The sequence below is a fragment of the Symphalangus syndactylus genome, chromosome 6 (assembly GCF_028878055.3).
Source record: "Symphalangus syndactylus isolate Jambi chromosome 6, NHGRI_mSymSyn1-v2.1_pri, whole genome shotgun sequence".
Classification (NCBI taxonomy): domain Eukaryota; kingdom Metazoa; phylum Chordata; class Mammalia; order Primates; family Hylobatidae; genus Symphalangus; species Symphalangus syndactylus.
In genome coordinates this window covers 34,675,347-34,701,298 of record NC_072428.2, presented here as the reverse complement: position 1 = coordinate 34,701,298, position 25,952 = coordinate 34,675,347, and the positions used below count along the sequence as shown (strand labels likewise).

General features: G+C 38.5%; 1 protein-coding gene across 5 annotated transcripts in view; it reads left to right on the top strand.

Moving 5' to 3' along the window:
* The window catches only part of NELL1 (neural EGFL like 1), a 932,871-nt gene that overhangs the window by 868,149 nt on the left and 38,770 nt on the right, over positions 1-25,952 (top strand). For 4 of the 5 annotated variants that reach the window (XM_055282142.2, XM_055282138.2, XM_055282139.2 and 1 more), the window contains one exon: positions 24,736-24,876. The exons of the other annotated variant lie outside the window; for it this stretch is intronic. In XM_055282142.2, coding sequence (XP_055138117.1) covers positions 24,736-24,876 — 141 coding nt within the window. The remainder of the gene's footprint in view (positions 1-24,735; positions 24,877-25,952) is intronic. 5 annotated transcript variants of the gene reach the window in all.

Below are 25,952 nucleotides of genomic sequence, written 5' to 3'. Positions count from 1 at the left end.
ATTTCATAAAAATGACAAATATATGTGTAGGTGAGCAATAAAGAATTACTAGTATTATCATTGCCCTGATGATGATTAAAATTAATCCCAAACTGCAGAGGATTCCAGCTATTACCATTTATATTTTTAATCCTTGAGTTTTATCTGTTAGGAGAGGCAGTAGGTGCATGTACATGGTGATAATCCACAAACTGAAAAGCTCACTGAAATATCTGGGGGCTAAGGCCTAATTAACATCTTCGGCACTTGAGTTGAATGGCAAGACTTCTTCAGGCCTCTAGGGTAGGCAGGGAGGACTTTACATGATTCTGTAATGTTAGTGAATGCACGATTGGCCAGCCACATCTTGTTTCCAAGTATAGATCATAATCCATAATGGATGCCTTTTAGAAATCATATTTATGAATGTGCAGAGAGGCAGAGAATAGTGGCTGTATTCAACAAACATCATAAATAATCATGCTGGAGTGGAGCACAGAATTCAAATGCAATTTAGAAGTTCTCTATGGAGTTTGTAGAGCATTTTCTTAAAGCAGAACTAGGCAAATTTTTAATTCTGTTCACTACTTGAATTCTGTGGAAGCACGAAGGAAAGTTCAGTCTAGTCCTTTTTCTTGGTATCAGTCTTTCCTTTCTCATGCATTCTCTGGCTGGGCTGAAAAATAAGCATTTGTTGAGAGCTGAACCTAGATACAATGTGGGGGAACAAATGGTAATGTATTTGCTCCTACCCGAATCTGCCAAAATGTTATAATCCGGCCTGGCAGCATATGTTTACACTGTGGTATGAATTCCTGTAGCATGAAAAGGTATACCTGTGGCTGAAGTCCTTTTTTTCCCAGATTGAGGTTTTGAACTCTATTAAGAGTTCCTTATCCACCACTCACATCTACTCTATATTTACTGTCCTTTGGACCACTCTGTGCATGACTTCTACACTATGTGACCCATCCTCTTCTTTAGTGTTCACTCGTACTTATCTCTTTTAGCTAAGACCACCTTGGCTATTCTTTATCTCTCCTTTTTAAAAGAATAACTTTTGTATGTGTGTTATTTCAATGATTTAATTGGAAGTAGTAGTTTTATTTAAGATAATGGAGACAGATTATCATGTTAAAATCTCATCTCCTTCAATTTCCAGCTGTATGATTTTGGTCAGGTTCAAACTTCTCTGAGACTGTCTCCTCATCTGTAAAATAAGGCTAATAATAGTAGCTATTTCATCAGGTTGTTGAGAGGATTAAGTAAGCTAATTCTTGTAAAGCACTTAGAAGAGTCCTTGGCAGAGTGTGTGCTTGGTGTTGTGTTGTTATTGTTAATCACTATTATTATTGAGATGTTATCTCCAATATATTCTAGCAAATATATAATGTAATAATACATTTGTAATGATCTCTGTTTACTTGCTGTAATAATCTCACATTTACTTCCTCTAACCCATCCTAGTTTCCTACAACTTTCTTATTTGTACTTTTCCTCGAGAAAGAGTTATGATTTGGCTTACTTTATTTGCTTCAGCAAGGGGCAAGTAATGCTCCGAAGAAGCGCCCTCCACGAAGACTGCCATTCTCACCAACAGCAATCTGTAGTGTTATGGAGACATGATGTTAGATGAGAAAGATAAGGTCCCTGGCCTCCTGGGTTTACAGTGCAGTGAAGGAAGAGAGATAATAAACACAGATATATGCTGGATCATCTCAAATGCTGATTAATGCTAGGAAGAAAAGGAAGCAAGGTAATGGATTAGGGAGGCTGAAAAGATAAAGCTACCTCAAAAAATGGTGGTCAAAGAAGGATTTTTTCAGACTGTGGCATTTGAACTAAGAGCTAAATAAAAGAAGGATTATATATTAAGAACACAACACAGGTAGAGGCAAAGGCTCCAACACAGATGATGGATTTGAGAAGGCCAGAATGTCTGGAGTGTAGTGAGCTCAGGGGAGAATGGTATGGGATCAGGAAAATGCATGAGGACAGTCCAGATCTTATAGGGAGTCGTAATATTGTTCAAATGTAAACACAATAGAACCCATATATTGGACAATACGGGCCTAAAATACTGTATTGTGTAAGATGCAAGCTGACGGCATAACAAAGAGGACATAGCTGGAATGAGCCTGCCTACTTGAGTCAGATCCAGGGCCCTGATCCATCCCATTCTTGCTGCCTATTTGGTGCCACCTGATGGCGATTGTCCTCAAGCCTCACTGGCACATTGAGAACACTTCTTGTTCCTGTCTTAGCTGGAACCTGGCAGCTGTTCCAGAAATACCCTTGTGAGTTGGTGCCTCTTTAGTTGAAATTATCCCAGAAGAGTGAGCTAAGAGAATATTGAGCACATGGGGCCCATTCTCTTTCCTGAAGCAGGCCAGCCTCCTGTTTAATGCTGGCTTTGCCTTCTCTTCTCTATCTCCTCCAAAGATAAGCACCTTATCCCACCTCTGTTAGAGAATTAGGACAAGACAGAGCATGAGACTAACTGACACTCAGAAGTCACATTATAATTAAATCATGTTATCAGGGAGAATGTCATCCAAGGATTTTATTGCATATTTTATTATTAGGGAGAATGACAATGTAGCTTTGATTTTATACTTACTGTGCTTGATAGTGATATTATAATATTTTCTTATATTTTAATTATATATGTGCTTGTCTCCCTCAAGGAAAATGTACTACTCAGAGCCAGGAGAGGGTCTAATTCAACTTTGTGCCCCTAGTAAGAAAGGGAGAAATGAAAACCAATGTGTATATTCACCTACTTCAAATAGTAGTAGAATAAGTCTTATTTAATAGTCACAGATAGTCTACAAGGCAAGATTGATTATTTTAAAGACAAGGGAGACAAGGATGAAGAATGAAAAGCCACATAGGCAGTAAAGTACAGATCTACAAAATGCCATCCCAAGTTGTCTGAAAATAAAAGCTACATGACTAGAAAAAAAAAAGAAATATGCAACAGATATAAACTAACAAAGCCTGTTGACATTCCACCTAACCAAACCTATTACCTCCAACACTTGAACATGTTTCCTGGCAGGTAGCTAATGCTCAACAGATAATTGATGGTTTAAAAATGAAAAATACATTTGACCATTTTGGAGTTTAAGAGTGGGGTTAATGGCACCTATTTCCCTAATCAAAGCAAGTAGTCAAGGTGATTGGACATCAAGTTTATTCTTAAGCAGCAAGGCCACGGTCAGCTATGGTTTGGGACCCCAGGCAGCCCTACTGAAGTTGCACAGCTAGAGGTACTTGTCAATGCCAATCAGTCTATTCCTGCTGTTCAATTAGGTTCTGATTTGTAATTCGCTACCCTCCGGCACCATTTTACTCAGTGAATTGTAGTCAACACCACAGGAAAAATTAATGACTGTGAAATAATACTTGAGTAAGGGGAAGAAAGGCCAAATGCAAACTGTTCTCCTCTTATAAGTGTATTTATTTTTTCCAAAAATAATATGGATTTGCTCTTTCGCAAAGAAGTCATTCCTCAGTGAATGTGTGTATGTGTACATCTGTGTGTGTGAGAGAGACACATTGGTGGCTTGATATCACAAAAAAATACTTTTGCCAGACTATAATAACTATTATTTGTGATTCTGTTAACGAAAGGTATCTTTTTCAAATTAAAGTATATATATTTACATACAGATGGAAAAGGAGGAACTACAAAATAGGCCTCGTTTTCTCAAAGACATGCTTGAAACTGAGTCAGAGATTGTTGTTTTGTTAACTAAGCTAAAATAGAATGAAAGTAATAATATTTAGGATAATAAAAGTTGTCAAGTATTGAGCATGGACTCTGAAATCTGAAACCGATAATCAACTTCCAGGCATTATCTAATTTAAGTATCATGGAGATATAGCGATTATTTCTCTTATTTTAGTGATGAAGAAACTGAAACTGAAATATAAAATACATGGTTCCATAGCCAATTAAGGAACAGAGCCAGAACTTGAGTTTGGTTCAATTTGACTCAAAATATGTGTCTTAGAGACTGAGCCCCCCTGGTGAGTATGTTAGAGTGATGATGGGACACCCACTCCTGCCTGGGATTCCAGGCATTGTGCCCAGACTGAGCATACCAATCCTGGTATTGAAATATTAGCATTTCCAGCTATCTTATCAAAAGCAAAAACATAAAACTTGATTAATCTTTAATTCAAAACAACTCGATTGCAAAGGATTGACCTGGCAGTGTCATTTAGTTAGCATAGAAAATGTTACACAATTCAAAGTGAGATTTTCAGAATCTAACATATTCCATCACTTCGCAAATATCAAAATAATACATTAGTTTTGTAAAATTAACAAATAACAATTTAACATTGTCAATTTAAATTGTTGATTTAAAATATTTGCCTTATAATTTTTAATTCCAAATTTTGTGTGTATTTGGCATATAAAAATGAAGACACTGGAGTTCCATGCTAAACATAATTATAATGTTAGAGGTGTGCCAGCCAAAGACTTTAGAAATTTTGTTGTCCTTGTCAATATGAGGGCAGATTCACAGACTCAGAATTCTAAATCTGTCAAGTATGAGTAAAGTGAGCCAGATATGGACTGCTCTGCAGCGAAGGGTCCATGCGCCACCTAAAGGCAGCAGCTGCTCCTCACGTTCCGCCAGTTGTACCCATGTGGCAACATGAATTGAAGGTTGCCAGATTAGTCTCTTTTTTGTTTTTTTTAGAGATGCCAGGCATCCAGATTCTTAACATTGGCATCTGATTCAATATTTAAATATAGCTCTCCCTGTGCCAAACAAAATCACATAATGTGTGTGGGCTGTTTCTGGCCAGGGGGCAGACTGTTTGGGTCATCTATGCTAAGGCTGTGGGAATACATCTGTCACAGGGGTTTGGACAGTTTTCTTTGTGACAAGAAAGCCCTGCCTTATGGATTGAGAAACTATTATTTTACAGTGTACAGTCCTGTCCTATTTTATTGAAGACTGGTTTCCAATGTATTTGTTCCTTTGCCAATGTCATTATTGAGAAGCCTGGAGTTGGGTGGGGTAGGTGATACTAATGGTCACAGCGATGGCAATGGGTGATAGAATCCTTCTTAGAGGGGTTTCTTATATCTTGCAGGTAGGGCGGGTAGGTGGTAAAATTGAGGGTAAAGCAATGAAGAAACGGCAAAAGTCTCTGAAAATGACTTTCCTATTTCTTGGCACTTTTGTGTTGACACAAAGTACTTAATAATTCCCTTTTACTATTTGCTTTTAATTATATGTAAACATGTGCATGATTTTTACAGTACTGACCTTCATGTGGTCCTCAATAGACACAATCTATGGACTTATCTGACTGTTGTGTTTCTACTTCTTTCTGAAAATCTCAGTCTTTGGCATAAGCCATGGGAAAATGATAGGAGGGGACAGATGGGAGTAGCTTATTGAAAATTACTGAGAGAAAAAAGACATAGGAAAAGTGAAGGTTCAGCAGATGAAGAGGAAGCAGATATCATCAACTAGAATCAAATCCCACTGCAACATGTTTAACTAATTCTCTCTGGGGAAACTTCCTCTTGCTACCTGCCACTAACTTTCTTCTCCATCCCCCAGTGCCTGAATACCTAGCATATTACGTTATAAAGAACATAGAGCTCAGAGGCAGAAGACCCCATCTGGACTTCTCCACTTTGAGCCATTTTCTCTTTGGGCCTCGGTTTCATAATGTTTGAAGGGAGAATTTGAACCTTAAAGTGCCTAGTTCACTGTGGAATGTGAGGATCAATAAAGATATTGTATATGATAGCACATCCATTGTGGTTCCATGCTTCACCTGCCCTAAGGGATAGTTGTTATTGCTAAGCCTCCAAGGCACAGCATTTCACATCAAAAAGACTCTCTTAAGGACTCCATGATCTGATTTTGATTTTGAAGCCAGAGCATTGTCTAGAGATTGCAAGAAGGAAGTTGGCAGCTGAACTTTGCTCACTACAATTTGAGGAGGTAGAGCAAATGAAGCTCGAATGAGCTGAACGAGTAGCTTCATGCAGAGCCTGCCCTGGGTGTCTTCTCAGCAATGCTGTTGCTTCTCAGGGTTATTCACACTGCATTTCCCCTGGAGACATACTTGTTTCTACATCTGCCTCCCACAGCAGACTGTGAGATCCCTGAGGGCAGAACCCATGTGTGGTTACTTATGGTCTCACAGAAGAAGGTGGAAGAAAGGGGCAACTTTGCTTATAGAAGAACAGAGTGTTTGGCATTAGACAGACATGAACCTGAATCCCAGGTCCATCATGGACCATTCTGTGGCCTTGGGAAGGTGACATATACTCCTAGTGTTCTAATCTATAAAATGGAGAAAATAAGTTTTACTTATCAGAGTTGCCATGGTGACTAAAACATAGTATCTGAGTACTTAATAGGCATTGAAAAAACTATTCATCCTCTTCCTTATTTATAATTTTAGCATCTAGCACAATATTTGAGTGGGCATATGTTAGGTGATAGAAGCCTGTACACATGTGTGTGTATCTTGTGTGTGTGTGTGTATGTGTAGTTACCCATTGCTTAACAACAGGAATACATTTTAAGAAATGCATCATTAGGCCATTTCATCCTTGTGCAAACATCAGAGCATACACTTACACAAACCTAGATGGTCTAGCCTACTACACACGTAGCCTATGTGGTACAGCCTACTGGTCCTAAGCTACACACCTATACAGCATGTTACTGTACTGAATACTATAGGCAATTGTAACATGATTGTGAGTATCTGTATACCTAAACATATCTAAAGATAGAAAAGGTACAGTAAAAATATGTTACACTCTTATAGGATCACTGTTGTATACATGGTCTGTCAATCACACACACACACACACACACACACTTCTTTTAAATGTATCTAGCAATTTGGCATTGGTATTCTTTTTTTTTTTTTTTTTTTGAGACGGAGTCTCACTCTGTTGCCCAGGCTGAAGTGCAGTGGCATGATCTCAGCCCACTGCAACCTCCACCTCCCAGGGTCAAGCAATTCTCCCACCTCGGCCTCCCAGGGCGCCTGCCACCACATCCGGCTAATTTTTGTATTTTTAGTAGAGACGGGGTTTCACCACGTTGGCCAGGCTGGTTTTGAACTCCTGACCTCAAGTGATCCACCTGCCTCGGCCCCCAAAGTGCTGAAAATTACAGGCATGAGCTACCGCGCCCAGCCGGCATTGGTATTCTTTAAACAGCTGTTGAATTATTTCATGGTATATGCTGTTAAGTATTTGTCCCATTACCTAGGAAACCTTAGGCAAATCACCTCTGTCATGGGGACCTCAACTTTTCTACATGTAGAAGAATTTGGGCTCAGAATTTGCAACTGAAAGCTCAAGTTCAATGAAAACTGTGTTTTATGTGTCCTGCCCTGCACAGTGTTGGTCTAAATGACATTTTCAAACAAATAAATAAAACCAACCTTGTAACCAATTAGACAGGAGGTGAATAAACCTTCGACTGGGTACAGTAATGATCTTTTCTGGGATTCCAGCAAGGCATGGTAACATTTTTGGAGCTACATAATAGCTGCTCCCCTTGGGCAGAACATGTACGCTCTCTAGTTTACCAACACCTGGGCTACATCACTCATTTAGATTGCTTGCCTGGATTCTGTAATCTTTGGAATGTATGACCTTGAATATGGTAGCGTACAGACATGTCAATCCTCTGTGCCTCTATGATTCAATGATTTCTAAGCATGTGGGATTTAGACGTTCTTAGTCATAACCAGTATCACTATGGCTAACCCACACCATAGAAAAGAGTTGTTGTTTTTCCATGGGCACTAAAAAGGGATATACAGCAAATGGTCATGGGCAATGACATTATCCTTTAAGTCATTTCTGATTGATCTCCATCACATAATCTACCCTCTCAACAGTCTTTCTTCTCTACATACTAAAGTGGTTTTTCAAGATGTATGGTTAGGTTTATTCAGTGAGAAATGATTCAACCCCTTTGTTTCCACTTGTTACTTGGTCCTGGCCCCAACCTTTTCAAGTCGCAGATGCTTCTTCATGGGACCAGCTCTGACTCTGGATCCATGGTGAGCAGCATGAGTTCTGCAAAGACATTTTCAAGCCAAGTGCATCCAGGATGCTATGGACCCACAAGCAGACAAAACAGCATAAATGCTCTTTGGGAATCATAAACCCTAGTGCTTCTATCTGTTAAGAGTTCTTGAATTTTCTCATCTTAATTTCTTCTCCAACTCACTGAAGAAAAAAAAAAAGATGCTAATTTTCCCCCTTTCAGAAGCACAATGATAAAACTTTGTGAATTTGACAAAAGCTTTTTTTTTTTCAAGATAACTTTTTCATTATGATGGTTACTTGTCTGCCCTTTACACAACATGAAAGAATTTTTCTCTGGGTGTAATCAGATGATGACAGAAATATGGTGAAGCTCTCCAAAGGACTGCCTTACTTAAATTCTTCAGTTCTCATTCAGGGCTGAAGCCTCCTTGTTTCATTTGGAAGTGAATTATCTTATTGATCACGTCTGCATAAATACCTCTAATATGAATAATGCAGACTATTGGAATACTCAGAGTAAAAAATGTGGACCTGTCTTTAAAGAGATAGGTTTAACATCATGAAGAATAAATTAAAAATCAAATTGTATTCCTTCTTTTAAGCCAGAAAATAAAGCATCATTCAGAATAGAATTCTTAAGTTCACAAAGCAACTAAGGATTAGATATAATGGCATAAGGGAAGAAGTGAAACATAGTCCCTTTTGCTCCCTGGCCATCACCAGGCTTGTAGTTTGGTGGGAGTGACAGTGTGATCTACTGAGAGGGAGAGTAGCCTCATGAAGTTTTGTATTCAGAGAAAAGCCTTAAACTTAGAGTACCATGTAACTAGATATGTTGCCTTATGGAAATTATTCAATATCTTTCAGACTTGTTTCCTTTATCTGTAAAATAGAGATAAAAATATTCCATTGGTTTAATTTATTTTGGCTGGAAGTAATAGAAAACTCAAGTAATTGTGACTTAATAATAAAGTCTTTAATTCTCTCTCATGGCATGAAATCTGGCAATATGTAGTTCCAGGGTTGGTTCAGCAGCTCAATGACATCAAAGGCCTAGTTTGGTATTTCTGTGATTTAATTGGAATTTTTCCCATAAACTAAAGAAGGCTGTATCTCTCTACTCCTCACGTCCTCCAGCCAGCTGACTACACAGAATGAACATAGTAGGAATTCTGTCATTTAACCATGAAACTCAACCCCACTGCCACTCCATCTCCAGCAGGCTTCTCCTTACTTCTCATTAGCAAGAACTTGGTCACATGCCCTTATCTAGACAAATCACTGGGAAAAAGTATGAAAATTCCATTATTATTATAGATATGTGGTTCTCAAAGTACAGTCCTCAGATGATTCTGGCAAGCTTGTTTAAATACAGGCTACTGGGTTCTATCCCCAGAATTTCTAATTTAGTACATTGTGTGGGACCAGATAATTTTCATTTATAATATGTTTCCTGCTGATGTTAATGGTGCTAGTCTGAGGACCACTGTTTGAGAACTACTGATTGAGACCAAGAGTGATTTACCCCTTGGGCTAGGAGATAGGCTTCCTTTTTTTTTTTTTTTTTTTTTTTTTTTTTTTTTTTTTTTTTTTTAGATTAAGAGGACAATACTCTTTATGCAAGCAAGTCAAGGTTCTTCTAATTGAAAGTGATTGGGTGGGAGGTGGAGGGTGTATCACTCAGGATAGAGCAGAAAGCCAAAATCTGTATGGTGCCTGCCCCCAGGATGGAGGATGGGGAATGCACAGCCGCTACCACTCTACCAGCTAAAATTGACCAAAACATACCTGGAAGCCTCCCCTGGAAGTTGCAAGCCTTCAGATAGACTCCAGAGTCCTAAAATTGTTATATCAGGCAGATTCTGCCAGTGTAATTATAGTCTACGTTTGGAGAGAGATTCCTGGTGCTGACTACTCTGCTATTTTCCCAGAATCCTCAGAGGAATCTTTCATACATAGTTCATAAGGTGACATTGACATCTTTTTAATTTACCTTCTTGACAACAATAAATACCCATATCAATCGCTTTGGGAAAAACAACAACAACAACAACTTTGATCTGGCACTTATAGGAGAAGAGAGATATGGAAGGTACCCTTTAGACAGAGGAGCATTCCAAAGGAACACACGCTATCAAAGTAGCATGATTTCTTCCGCCAATACATCCATCTCACAATATGCTGTAGGACTGACATAAAAAGAGGCCTAAGGGACATCTGTGGATTTTGTCTCACCAGAATTCAGTTCCTATCCTAGTAAGGGCATTCCAGTAGTTTCTGAGGAACAACCCCTTCTAAGTTCTCAGTTTAAGATATCTGAAGTAGTGCTGATTTTACCTCTTGCTGTAGGGGTGGGCTGGTAACCAGACATGATCCCAGTAACTACTTCAGGACTCAGCATGTAACCAAATCAAGATGAATGCGGCTCAAATCCTAGATTTGTGCCAATACTATTGATAAGAATCTCTCCCTTTGACAGATTTAAAATGATGTTTGCCTAGAACATCTGGAGGCCGTTACATGAAGAGGTTCTGGCTTATAGGGGTGGTAATATGATGATGAGAAGAGTGGAGATACAGAGGGAGCCTAAATCCTGATAATATTGCTTAGTTGCACGGATCCCATAGAGTCTAGAGCCCCAACACTTGTACATTTTGTGAGCCAGTATGTTTCCTTTGCGAGAGGAGAGGTAAGCAGGGTTAAGGTGTCACTTACAACAGAGGGCCCAGTGTCTAAAGGTGCATCAGCACCCGCTTAACATTCAAGTGCTCAGCCCCGGCCCCTCCCCATGCACCTGCTCCTTACCCCATGCTGACCTCCTTTCCATTCTCCCAGATCTGTATTCCCTGACCACTCCTCCAACCTTTGTCCTTGACTCCTTCCTTTGGTTTTGATGTGCAGAAACATTTTTTGGTCTCTCATTTGGTTCTAATTTAAAAAAAAAATGCATCTGTCTATTCTGCCTCAGGGCAAATTTAGAAATATTTCTTTCAGTTCAATAGAGTCCTATGGTTGCCCTTATGTTGGTACTAATCCTATCTCACATACCCTACTCTGTGGGTAGGACCAGATGTAGGGTAAAAATCTATGTGCCTGACTTTTACTGGTTTCTTACAGATCTAAAGTTATGGCTTTATACTTTTCTCTCTTTTGAGTGTAAGTATTACAGCTACACATTTGTTTCTAGGCACTGCTTTAACTGGTTCCCGCAGATTGTAACCTGCTGTTTAATAATATCATTCAGTCCCAAATATTTTGTTTTCCTTGTAGTTTCTTCTTTAATTCATTGGCTTTTGGGACTGGTGTAATTTCCAAATATTTGTACCTTTTCTAAATATCTTATTTTGATTTGATATCTGTTTAATTCTGTTGGGACCAGACAACACACTCTGTAAGATTTCAAGCTTTTGAATTTTGGGGGGATTGTTTTATGAACGAGGATTTTTTAAATCTTGGCCAACATTCCACACGCACTTGTAAAAACTGTTTATGCTACAAGTGATTGGGTATAATGTTCAAGAAATGCCAATTAGTATTGTTCGTGTCTTCTATATTGGTGATTTTTTTTGGTGTATCAATTACTGAAATAGAAGTTAAAATCTCTAGATTTGTATTTTTTTCCTTTTGATTCTTTTCTTATTGTTTCATGTGTTTTGAAGTTTTGCCATTAAAAATTATATATCAATTGCTGGATCAAATTGTTTTATTTTTAGTTCTAGTGTTTTTCATAGAGGTTGTTCTAATTTACATTCCCATCAACAGTGTATAAGTGTTCCTTTTCTCTGAATCCTTGCCAACATTTGTTAATTTTTGTCTTTTTAATAATAGCCATTCTGATTGGCGTAAAATGATATCTTGTGGTTTAATTTGAATTTCTCTGATGATTAATAGCCATGAGCATTTTTTCATATACTTTTGGTCATTCATATGTCTACTTTTGAAAAATGTATATTCATATCTTTTGCCTACTTATTAGTGAGATTGTTTGATTAGTTGTTGGGTTGTTTGTGTTCCTTGTAAATTCTGGATATTCGTTTCCTGTCAGATCCATAGCTTGCAAATATTTTCTTCCATTCTGCAGACTGTCTCTTCACTGTTGTGGCCAAAGCAAAAAAGTCATTATATCAAAAAGATACCTGCCTGTAGTCCCAGCTGCTGGGGAGGCTGAGGCAGGAGAATGGCATGAACCCGGGAGGTGGAGCTTGCAGTGAGCTGAGATCGTGCCACTGCACTCCAGCCTGGGTGACAGAGAGAGACTCTGTCTCAAAAAACAAAAAAACAAAAAAAACAAAAAGCCCTGCAATCATCTTTTAATTTAAGTACTATTCGCAATAATAACAATAGGGAATCAACCTAACTGTCCATCAACAAGTGATTAAAGAAAATGTGTTAGATATACACAATGGAATACTATTCAGCCATAAAAAATGAAGTCATATCTTTTGCAGCAACATAGATGAAACTGGAGGCCATTTTCCTAAGTTAAACAAGTTAGACATAGAAAGACAAATACCACATGTTCTCACTTGTAAGTGGGAGCTAAATAATGTGTACACATGAACATATAATGTGAAATGATAGTAAATGGAGACTCTGAAGGTGTGGGGGGTGGGGGAGAGGTGGATGATGAGAAATTACTTACTGGGTACATGTACATCCCGTGATGGACACACTAGAAGCCCTGACTTCTCCACTATGCAATATAGCCAGGTAACAAAGTTATACTTGTACCCCATAAATTTATACAAAGAAAATTTTCAAATCTATATATTTAAGAGTGTTATATCTTCTTGGCCAATTCATTCTTTTTATGAAATGCCTTTTTTATCTTTGCACATTTTCTTTATCTTGAATCCTGGTTTTTTCTTTCTTTTTTTTTTTTTTTTTTTTGAGACAGAGTCTTGCTGTGTCACCCAGGCTGGAGTGCAGTGGCTTGATCTCGGCTCACTGCATGCAAGCTCTGCCTCCCGGGTTCACACCATTCTCCTACCTCAGGCTCCCGAGTAGCTGGGACTACAGGTGCCCACCACCACGCCTGGCTAATTTTTTGGTATATTTTTAGTAGACAGGGGGTTTCACCATGTTAGCCAGGATGGTCTCGATCTCCTGACCTCGTGATCCGCCCGCCTCAGCCTCCCAAAGTGCTGGGATTACAGGCCTGAGCTATTGCACCCGGCCGAATCCTATTTTTTTCTGAAACCAATATAGCTAGTCTAGTTTTCTTATCATTCATGTCTGCATGGAATAGCTTTCCCCATACTTCTAGTTTAACCTGTTTGTGCTTTTGTATCTAAAATACATTGTTTGTATACAGCAAAAATTGGGTATTGCTTTTTACTAGTCTGATAATCTTTGTCTTTAAGTGTTTAATAAATATGCATTTATTGTAAATATTGATATGGTTGGGTTCGAGTCTACTATTTTGCATTATTTTTATTTTTTTTTGTATTGTAGATCCAATATTATCCAATACCTTATGAGATTCCCCAGTCTGCTTTTTGGAAGCATGCACTGTTCGTCTTCCTGTGTAAGCACCAGGCTGTATTACCTGTAATACACTTTAGTGGTCTTTCTTCGGCTTTGGATAATTTCATCACACTTATTTTCTGATTAGCACTTTGCTGATTACCTGACTAGTATTCTCTGCAGAACTTCAAAATTACCTCTCTGTTCAGCTATCTCCTCTCCAGTACTCTGCTTTATAACCTCTGTTTGCGTTGGTCTTCCTATATTTCCTTCTTTGTATCCTCAAACCAGGTAGTTCACTAGGCTCCTCATGCATTTTCTTCCTTCTACCATGGCCTAGACCTCTCTCAAGGCAGTAAACTAGGATACTTGTAGCACTCTTATCATTTGTTTTATGTCTCTTGGGGATCACTTTCTTAGTTACCTAATTTCCAGTATCTTGAAAACTCTTTTTTCGTATGTGTGTGTGTGTGTATATATATATGAAAATATATATACATACATGTATGTATATGTATGCATTTGTTCCTGTTTGTTTCAGATGAGACAACAAATTCAGTCCCTGCTACTCTACCTTGTTGGTAGCAGAAATCTGTCCACTATTCAACTCAGTATGTTTTTTCTTTACATTTTGAACATATTTTTAATAGTTTCTTCAAAGTCCTATGTATTCCCCCAAGTGTACAAGAGGCTGTATAGTATAATGATTAAATGTATGTATTTGGGAGCTAAGTAGACCTTGGTTTAAATCCCCACTCTGTCACTTTCCAGATGTTTTACCATGGGTATATTATTTAAACATGTACGCCTCCATTTTCAGTAAAATTAGAGCAATTCAAATGATCTCAGAGGCCTTCTGAAGATCAAATGGAGTTGTGAATATAAAGCACTTGTCAGAGAATCTGACACATAGTAAATTATTAATAGATGGAAGTTCAAAAATTCTTCCTGTTTAATAGAGAGAGAAACTGTAAGAATCATAGAATATTCTAAAATAGAATGTATGTCAGAATTAAATGGGGTGTTAGAACTGTTAAACACTATAGGAATTTAGAGAAAAGAAAGAGGACTTCTTGGTGGAATTAAGATTTATGCTTGGATTTTAATTTTAAAATAATCACTCGCAGGGCGGGAAGTCTCAAATTCAGTGGAGTATGGAATAGGTGGGTACGTAAAGCAACCACTCCAGAGAGTGCAAAGGTTTTATGATGAAGAATTTTGAGAAATAAGGGCAAATTGATAGTCAAAGTGAGGTCAATTAATTATTTATGCTTTGAATGCCCGGTAGGAGATTTTTACAATAAGAATCATTTGTAATTACTAGAGGAGCAGGATATTTTTAAAAATCACAGAATCATAGGATTTTCAGGCTTGGAGTGAATAAGATTTAGTTTCATGTTTTTAAAATCTTCAAGGTTCATAGCAGTCAAATTTCAATAGTTTTGTTCATTGGTTATGAGGAATGACAGTGAGGAAGGAGTGCTGGGGAGGAAAATGAATTTGGTACATAGAAACACGTATGTCATGTAAAGCTTTGGACAGAATAAGTTTGAAATGAAGAGACATCTGAGATTTGCAAATCCATAGTTAATAGTAAATGCATTTCTGAATTTGTGTTAGAGGTCAGCTTAGAGATATAGATCAGAGAGTTTCCAGAATAAAGGTGAGAGTTGAAATGTTAACAGATGGGTTCTTTTAGGAAGAATTTGAGCACAGTTTGTTAAAGAAAAGACAGAAAGGCTTCAGAGATAAAATTAGATGGCCATATGCAGGAAGAAATGGATTATTTTGTGCAAAGTCACTGAAGAAAGTCAGAGAGTTATATTGTCAATACTATTGACATCATTGTTAATAGCAGGTACCTTTCAGATTAATACATAAAAACTAGTTACTAATAAGGACTTACAAAGAAGAAACAGCAATAATCACATCACCAGATATTTTATGAGACAATCAATTGACTTTGCAGAGATTGTTCATACCTTATTGGAGCTTGTTTGTGAGGCAGACAAAATTCGTATTTTTTAAATTGCCATTTGCCTAATGAAGAACGCGAGGTACAAAGAGGTTACTTAAACCTTTTAGCAGTCATTCAGCTGGTTAGCAGCAGAAGAAGCTATGAGCCCAAAGCTAAGATCTCCTGTATTCTAGAGTATTAAAAGTAGCTGTTTTTGTTTCTTCTCATGCTGCTAACAAAGACATACCTGAGACTGGGTAATTTAGAAAGGAAAGAGGTTTAATTGACTCACAGTTCCACATGGCTGGGGAGGCCTCACAATCATGGCAGAAGGTGAATGAGAAGAAAAGTCAAGTCTCACATGGTGAAGACAAGAGAGCTTGTGCAGGGGACCTCCCATTTATAAAACCATCAGATCTCATAAGACTTATTCACTACCACAAGAACAATATGGTAAAACTGACTCCGTGATTCTATTATCTCCACCTGGCCCCACCTTGATACATGGGGATTATTACAATGCAAGGTGAGATTTCTGCCCCTATCATTCTGCCCTGACCCCTCCCAAATCTCATGTTCTTACATTTCAAAACCAATCATGCCTTTCCAACAGTCCCCCAAAGTCTTAACTCATTTCAGCATTAACTCAGAAGTCTAAAGTCCAAAGTCTCATCTGACACAAGGCAAGCCTCTTCCACCTATGAGTCGGTAAAATCCAAAGCAAGTTACTTACTTCCTAGATACAGTGGGGGTACAGGTAGTGGGTAAATACACTAATATGGGAGAAATGGCTAAAACAAAGAGACTACAGGCCCCACGCAAGTCTGAAATCCAATGAGGCAGTAATTAAATCTTAAAGGTCCAAAATAATCTCCTTTGACTCTATGTCTCACATCCAGGTCACACTGATGGAAGAAATGGGTTCCCACAGCCTTGGACTACTCCGCCACTATGGCTTTGCAGGGTACACCCCTCTCCACTGGTTGCTTTCAAGGGCTGGCATTGAGTGTCTGCAACTTTTGCAGGTGTGCGGTGCAAGCTGTCAGTGGATCTACCATTCTGGGGTCTGGAGGATGGTGGCCCTCTTCTCACAGCTAGCTCTACTATGCAGTGCCTCAGTGGGGACTCTGTGTATGGGCTCCAATCCCACATTTTCCTTCTGTACTGCCCTAGCAGAGGTTCTCCATGAAGGCTCTGCCCCTGTAGCAAATTTCTACTTGGACATCCAGGCATTTCCATACATCCTCTAAAATCTAAGTGATGGTTCCCAAACCTCAATTCTTGACTTCTGGGCACCCACGGGCTCAACACCACATTGAAGCTGTTAAGGCTTAGAGCTTGCCCCCTCTGTAACCACGGCCTCAGCTATACATTGGCCCCTTTTAGCCTGGGATACAGCAGCTGGGATGCAGGGCACCAAGTCCTGAAGCTGCACACAGCAGAGGGGCCCTGGACTCAGCCCCCAAAACCACTTTTCCCTCCTAGGCCTCCAAGCCTGTGATGGGAGGAGCTGCTGGGAAGGTCTCTGACATGCCCCAGAAACATTTTCCTCATTCTCTTGGTGATTAGCATTTAGCTCCTCATTACTTATGCAAATTTCTGCTGCCTACTTGAATTTCTCCCCAGAAAATGGGGTCTTCTTTTCTACTGCACCATTAGGCTGCAAATTTTTCAAGGTTTTATGCTCTGCTTCCTCTTGAATACTTTGTTGCTGAGAAATTTCTTCCACCAGATACCCTAAATCATCTCTCTCAAGTTCAAAGTTCCACAGATCTCTAGGACAGGGGCAAAAATGCTGCCAGTCTCTTTGTATAGCAAAAGTGACCTTTAATCCAGTTCCCAAAAGTTCCTAATCTGCATCTGAGACCACCTCAGCCTAGACTTTAGTGTCCATATCACTATCAGCATTTTGGTCAAAGCCCTTTAATCAGTCTCTAGGAAGTGTCAAACTTTCCCATATCTTCCTGTCTTCTGAGCACTCCAAGTCTCTAGAAAGTTCCAAACTTTCCCACATTTTCCTATCTTCTTTTGAGCCCTCCAAAGTGTTACAACATCTGCCTGTTACCAGTTCCAAAATCATTTCCACATTTCTGGGCACTTTTAGAGCAGCACCCCACTCTCAGTACCAAAATCTGTATTAGTCAGGGTTCTCTAAAGGGACAGAACTAACAGGATAGATGAATATATGAATGGGAGTTTATTAGGAGAATTGACTCACATGATCACAAGCTAAAGTCCCACAATAGGCCATCTGCAATCTGAGGAGCCAGGAAGCCAGTCCAAGTCTCAAAACCTCAGAAGTAGGGAAGTTGATAGTATAGCCTTCAGCCTATGGCTGAAACCCTGAGAGTCCCTGGCAAATCTCTGGTGTAAGTCCAAGAGTCCAAAAGCTGAAGAGCTTGGAGTCTGATATTTGAGGGCAGGAAGTATCCAGCACAGGAGAAAGATGGAGGCCAGAAGACTCAGGCCAGTCTAGTCCTTCCAGATTCCTCTGCCTGCTTTTATCCTAGCTGCTCTGGAAGCTGATTAGATGGTGCTCACCCAGATTGAGGGTGGGTCTGCCTCTCCCAGTCTGTTGACTCAAATGTTAATCTCCTTTGGCAACACCCTCACAGACACATCCAGGAACAATACTTTGCATCTTTCAATCCAATCAAATTGACACTCAATATTAACCATCACACTAATAGAGGCCATAAATGTACAGTACTTTCATTTTACATATAAGGAATTGAAGCCTGGAGATTTGGACTGTCTTGGAATGTGGGGATTATAAGTTACATAACAATTAATGAATGTCTACCTGGATTTGTAGTTTTTAGATTTATCTCATTCAATCTTTAAAACAACAGCATTATGAGATAGGTAATTGCTGTGATTTAGATGTGATTTGTTCCCACCAAAATTCATGTTCATTTTTATCTCCAGTGTGGAGTGTTAGGAGGTGGGGCCGAGTAGAAGGTGTTTGGGTCATGGAGGCATAGCCCTCATGCACAGAGTAATGCCCTTCCATGATGGTGAATGAGTTCTCTCTGGCAGGAATCGATTAGCTCCTATGGAGTCTGGTTCGTCAGTTTCTCTCTCTTGTTTCCTCTCTTGCCATGTGATCTCTTTGCACATACCCACCCCCCCTTTTTTTTTTTCCACCATGACTTGAAGCAGCCTGAGACCACCACCAAATGCAGCTACCTAATCTTGGACTTTTCAGTCACTAGAATCATGAGCAAAATAAACCTTTTTTCTTTATAAATTACTCAATCTCAGGTATTCTGTTATAGCAACACAGAATGGACTAAGACAGTGATGTTATCATTTAAAAGCCAAAGAAAGTGAAGCTCAAAAAAGATAAATAGCTAGCTCAAAGTCAAAGTCATATAGCTGAGAAGTAACAGAACCAGAAATCAAACTCAAATATATCTAACTACAAAGCTTTGTCTTGTTTTATGTGTTATCTTGACTCTTGACTTTCAGCATAAAACTTCTTCCACTCCTTTAGCTGCCTACATAATCTGTGATTAGTGCTGGGTTTTTTCCTTGTTTGCTTGTTTCTGTTTTTATTTTTAGATATTGCATCAGTATGAGTTCTAACCTGAGCACAGTCTTTTCCCTGAATATGGAAAAGGGTCTCTCATAATAATTAGGAAATGCTGGCTAGCAAGAAAAAGCAACTCCAAACAGTAATGGCTCAATAAAATAGAAATATCTAAATAGCCCATGACAGTTTCAGGTCTGTGGAAGGGCCCTGGTCTACGTAGCCTTGCAGGAAGCCAGTAAGAAAAATGTTGTACTATTTTCAATACGTGATTTCCAAGGTTTTCCTGGAAATTGGCCTGTAGTGAGCAGGTAGAAATATTCTGGAGGATCATATTAGGCATTTTTATGAACCATATTGAAATTATGTCACTTCTAACTCTGTAACTAGAGCTCAGCCACACGGCCTTACATATCTCCAAAGGAAGCATGCTCCAGGCACATCCCTAAGAACCCAAGAAAAACAAGAGATAGAAGAACTAGCCTGTTTCTGCCTCAGGGTCTTTGAATGTTATGTTCAGTACAATTCTGGCATTCAGCAAATAGCAGAAAATAAGCAGGTTTGTGTTTGCTGTACTTGTGACAATTTATGTTGCTGATTCTACTTCCTTAAACTTATGTGAAGTTTTTTGGTGACCAAGAGAATCTAAGTCTTTATGAGGCATGTATTACAGATTTATAGATTCTATTCCTGAATGCTTAACAAGGTTATACTTGTCTCAAAATCCAAATGAATATTTTTAAATATCCAGAAGTAATCTCTTAGTCCTAACCAGTTTCCTGATTGCAAGTTGATATTATTATATATATTTTTATTTTCAGAATCAACTTATTCTATCTTCTGTTTTATAGCAGTAATATTTAGTCCAAAGTTAATATCCAGACTGTGCTTAAGAGTCTTTTTCTTTTTTTTTGAGACGGAGTCTCGCTCTGTCGCCCAGGCTGGAGTGCAGTGGCGCAATCTCGGCTCACTGCAAGCTCCGCCTCCCGGGTTCACGCCATTCTCCTGCCTCAGCCTCTCCGAGTAGCTGGGACTACAGGCACCCGCCACCACGCCCGGCTAATTTTTTGTATTTTTAGTAGAGACGGGGTTTCAACGTGGTCTCGATCTCCTGACCTTGTGATCCGCCCGCCTCGGCCTCCCAAAGTGCTGGGATTACAAGCGTGAGCCACCACGCCCAGCTGTTTTTGTTTAACAGTCACATGATGTTTGATTTTATCATTCTCAACCTACAGATGAGAAAACAAAGACTTGCAAAATCTAAATAATTCGTGCATTATTGAGGAGGACTTTGAAGTCATGTTTGTCTCTAACGTCTATATTTATAACAACAGTTTGTTTTTCTTTTACGTTCTATTTACCCCCCAGACTCTGTGTATCTGGAGGGCAGAGGCCTTATCTCTCTATCTCTGTATCAGAGGATATGACACAGTGCTTAGTATATGGGACAAATGTACTAGCGCATGGTGGGTGCTCAATAAACTTTTGTTGAATGAAAATATCAAAAGTTTTTCTCATGACTCAATATCACCCTAAAAACTCTTAGAAAAGGCATAATCCATCCACAACCTGAGCAACTACTTCACTGCAAGCTTTAACTATTAGTATGAAATATGAAAGTACCTCTTTGAAAATAAGCTTTGAGAAAACCTTTATTGGTTTTATAAATTGTCAAATTGCAAATCCAGTAGGAAAGAGATTAGATGGAGGAAGAGATCCATCCAGCTCAAGAGATGGATTTTACAGGAATTCAAGGATTTGTTTGCAAATTGCTTTCTATAGAAAATTCACCATATGCCCCAAATCGGATTAAATGTATTGCTTAGGATACATTTTATGAAAACAAACCTTGGGTATTTGTCTGTTTCTCATTGTAAATGAAAGATTCATGGCACAGGTAGGACTTTTCACTGCAACAATTATAGAAATTGTTATTATTATAATTATAATCATGATTAAAATTACTCCTTATAACACCATTGCAATTATAACTTGTTACCTATTTTGCCCACTTAAAATATCTAAAGATTAGAGGTAGAAGCAAAGTATTAAATAGAAACTACATGTCTTTTAGAGGAAAATAACATATAAATATTAAATTTACTTTTTGTTTAGTTTTATGAATTGACATTGTAGTTTTGTGATTTGCGAACAACAGGAAATCTTGGGATATTTCAAATCTCCATTACAGCCTTTGTTAATTTTTCCTTTCATTCAATCTACCAGTCATTTATTTTTTCATACATTCATTCCCATGGACTTGTATTGGGCACTTTCAAATTGTTTGGTATTCCCACTTCTAGGTATCACTAGCAAGGTAAACCTGCATAAAATATTGTCTGTTTTCTTGGAAAATTTGCATTTGAGTGATAGACACAAAAAAGAAAAACCGTGATAAGACAAGATAAGTACTAAAATGGATGTGTGTACAGATACCGAGTTACTAGGGGAGGGAGCTGGTGATATTGGTGGTTGTTTGAAACTGTAACTATTAGTATGAAATACGAAACACAAACACACTCACACATATAAGTATATAGTTCTTCCCTTTGATTATGAGCTTCTGGATTCTTGGAGTCATATTTCATCCATCTTTGCATTGAACACAACACTAAAATAATCCTTGTGCATATTTTTAGCTCAACAGATATTTAAAGAATTTAATAAATGTATTATCTTTGTGTAAATAATCCTTTCCTGATTTGTCAACAAGATATGATAGTTGTGACAAATACTAGTTCTAGCTAGTTTTGAACTACATTTCACCATTTGTAAGCTATGTGACCCAGGCAATATGTTAGTTATTGTGTTGTTGACATTTGACTCTGAGGATACAGAAATGAATACTCCATAGTACCTCACTCAACAATCCCCCAGCTTCTCTTGTTTCCTTGTTCACATTTTCAGCTCTATGCTGGATTAAACTGAGCTTTAAACAAGATTTTAGGACTTTCTGTAGGAGGAAAGGTGACTTTTTGTTGGTTTCCTTTGGGATGGTTGACACATTGTGAGTGCAGCCAGGCTCACTGTAATTTATCAGAATTTCTTGAATGAGAGTTGATTCCGTGCTGAACTCAGAGAGACCCCATTCCCAGAGCTTCTGTCTTGTTTGTTTGCCTGTAGGGAGTGCTGACTGGGAGAAACAAATCTTTGCCTCTGAGGACAAAGGCAGCCACAACCTAGCTTGGGAAGAAACCATCATTTATAATTTGTAAATTCCCTGAAGTGTTGCTGAAAAGCCTCCAAGTGTTTTCTATATTTGGGTCTGTGATGGTTGCTTTATATACTACTGTTGACTACCTACACAGAAGAAAGCCAGTTTTAGGAACACAGTGAAAATGTGAACCCCTCTCAAGTACAATATGGTACATAAAAATGAATTTTCTGGCTTTAATTATAGACCTTGCACAGAGAACAGAAATGTGCAGCCTAGGCACCAGCATGTGATGTGAACCTGATTATTTCCAGTGAGTTTCTGGAATCGTCTGTGAAAAGTACAGTTGTCAGGCAAAATGGGCTTCTCCACTACTTCCTCATTTCCCATGCAAGCCAGGGATTCCCTAGCGTCCCTGGGAAAGTTGTAGATGTGCAATTGTCTGATTGTCTTCACTGCTTTTGAAAGACTCCTGTGCTATACAGATAACTTCTGCCCTGCTGAATCATGGAAACTCCTTATTGTTTCATTTTGGGAATAGAAATATCTGTGAATTGAAAAAGTATTTGCACATCATTCACCACTTCTGTTCTTCCTAGAAATGTTCTATTGAATTTAGGGCTGAAGGAGTTACTCTATTTGATCAGATAATTTATCCTCCAAACTCAGGTGTTTTGAGAGTAAAAGGGAAGTAGATGTAAACCGGGACTTTTCCAGGCAAACCAGGACATATGATTGCTTTGGTTGAGATGCTTCTATTTGTGTATCTCCTGATTTCCCAAACACTAACCATGGCTATTACCTATTGTCCACAGCCTGTCAGCAACAGGGTCTGTGTTAATCATGACTGGTTTTTCTGAGAGCTTTGGAAATAAATGTCAGAGGTAGAATTGGTTGCTGCTTTGTTAGAGAGAGTTATCCTTCAGCCTAACATAGAGAAGTCATCTCTATAACAAGCCTTCTGTTTATATGTGTGTCTCTTGTTGCCTGGTATTCAAAAAGCAGTGGGCTGATTCTGTCATTTAGAATAAGCCCTTTCCCTCCAGGAGCCACAGCCCTTAGTCATTTCTCTACTTGAAGTTTTCAAGTTTTTAGTGATCCAACGTATGTCTCGGAGAACCTGGACCTGTAAAATTTGAGGTATGACAATCTACATGGTGACTGGAAATTTATTTTCTGGGAATTTATAATAAACACATACACAGCCTAACTGCAATATGTGAAGATCCTATACAAATATTAGGCCCTAGGGACAGAGGGCATTTAGAAGTCTAAGGGATGATGTATGTGAAAAGATTTTATGAGCTGAACAATACGTGCTACAGAAGAAGAAGGTGATCGTTGAGTTGGAGTTGCACAGTATGAGGAACTATACCTTTTCTCTCTTTACTTGGCCAGAATGCCTTGAGATGAGAGTATCCAGTTTCAAACTAAATTAACAGCCTGGTGCACAACACAGGACTTGTCAAGATAATAGAACCAATGGTAGCTGATTGCCCCTGAACTGCTGCCTCTAACAGGGCCCTGTTAAAAGAAATTGCAAAGTACATTTTGTTCATTATGGGTTCGATTCCAGTGTTAATTAAATTTATATTCACCCAAGTCCCATATTTCAGATATTTCCAAGAGAAGTCAAAGAAGATTCCCAGGCAGCAGTAGCTACATTCTAAGAAATAATTACTTGGAGAAATTCTGTAAGAATGAACTGAACCTGGTTTAACAATTGGCAACTCTGTTTTCTGCAATGGTGTCAATCTCCTTCAGGGCAGAGGCAAGCCTTTGTGCTAGAAAATCTATACATGAACCAGGTATTTGGTGATTCTAAAAAGCCAGAGCCTAGAGAAAAACAAACAAATAAATAAACAAAAAAAGCCTAGGAGACTTCCTTTCCTCAAGAATGAATGAAGAATGAGAATCTCTGATGGACTAGCATAATCAATTCATAGTTTTAAGAGAAATAGAACAATAGTTCCCAAACTGTGTTCCCCACAACACTAGTTTTGCAAGATATTAAAGATATCCCAAGAAAAGGTAATTATTAGCTAAATAAATCTGGGAAACAGTGCATTTTATCAATCTTATCTCAAAGCTTTGCGGGGCATATAATTATGACAAGTCTCTGGGGCTGTCATTTAAAAAATCGGTCTAATAATATTTAATCCAGAGTGTCCTGAACTTATTTGTTCATAAACATTTTCAAAGGACACACAATAAAATCTGGAATTGCCATTTTAGAAATTTTTAATCCAAAAAAGTCATATACAGCCAATACCAAAACTGTGCAAAACACCCTCAACTTAGTTCTTAGTTATTCAGAGACAACACAGCTTTTGAGTTAGGATTTTTTTGTGACCATAAACTCTCATTCATTGTTCAATATGAGAGAAAACATCCAAGAATGAAGCTTTCAATTCGTTTGAATTCTGGAAAACATGAGATTTGTTTCTTCCGGTGACTTTCGTTGTAGGTGACTAAACAGTTTTAATTGATATGTTGACATGAGCATGTTTTAGGCATTTCCTGAAAGGTTAGTGTCAAAAGAAATTAATATCCTGGTGGGCTTGTGTTTTTCTCTGAGGCAGATATTGATGAATGTTCAGAGGGAATCATTGAGTGCCACAACCATTCCCGCTGCGTTAACCTGCCAGGGTGGTACCACTGTGAGTGCAGAAGCGGTTTTCATGACGATGGGACCTATTCATTGTCCGGGGAGTCCTGTATTGGTAAGCAGCTTTCAGGCATGCCCTCCAAACACTCGGACCTTTGCAGGAGGTGCAGCTTGCTTTGGTACTCTGTTCAGTTCCCAGTGTTAAAATATGACCATTCATTGGTTAAACGCATCAGTTTTCAAATTTTCTCCCTTTACAATTCAGGGATTAGGCCAGGGATCATGCAAGGTGGGGTGCTAGAATTTTTATATAGGAACTGTGACAGAAGAACAAAACCTGGGTCTGTATGTTAAGGCTTTATTCTTCAAAGGAAAACCTTAGTCTTCTTAATTCTTTCTAAGGAAAACCGTGATGACTTGCTGAAATTTTTGACAGTTTGGGAGGCAACTGTAGAGATGAGGAAATATTAAATAATACTGGATACTGGATTTAGATTAAGAAAGTTTAGTTTGAATCTCATCTCTTATACTGCGAGAGTCACTATAGTCTCTAATCCTTCATCTGTGTATATGTAAAAATGAGGATAACAATATACATATATTAAGATTAAACAAGAATACCACCTATTTAAAAATTGCAAGATTTGAATTGATGCACATATATGATATAGTTGCATTAACATTATTGTTGCTATTACTACTACCATCATCTCTTGAAAAGTCTGCTTTATTGGGTCTCTCCTTGTGGTTCTGTTAAATACTGAACACGGGAAATTAGCAGATGGAGTTATTCACCTTCAAGACCTTACAACTTTCAAGAAATCCAAACAACTGATCAAAAACATAATTGTTTCCATGAGAACCTTAGCCAATCCAATTCTTTCATGTTGTGTCACCTCAGTTGAATTCTTAATGCTGATTTGGACCAACCTAGGGGGCAAGCATTCTGACCTTGGGTTCCCAAAGTTCAGCTTTCTGAATTAGAAAGCGGGAATTTGATTTTGAAAATTTGTTTTCCCTGCTTAGGGTATTTTTTTTTTTTTCTAAAGGCTGCTGCTGAGATATAGTCAGTATTTTTTCAACTTCTCCACTGATGTTGATGTAAAGCAAAGATGAATTACAGAACAATGGCCATGTGGCATGAATTATCCCCCATAGTCTTGACATTATTGCTGAGAGGCATGCAGTATA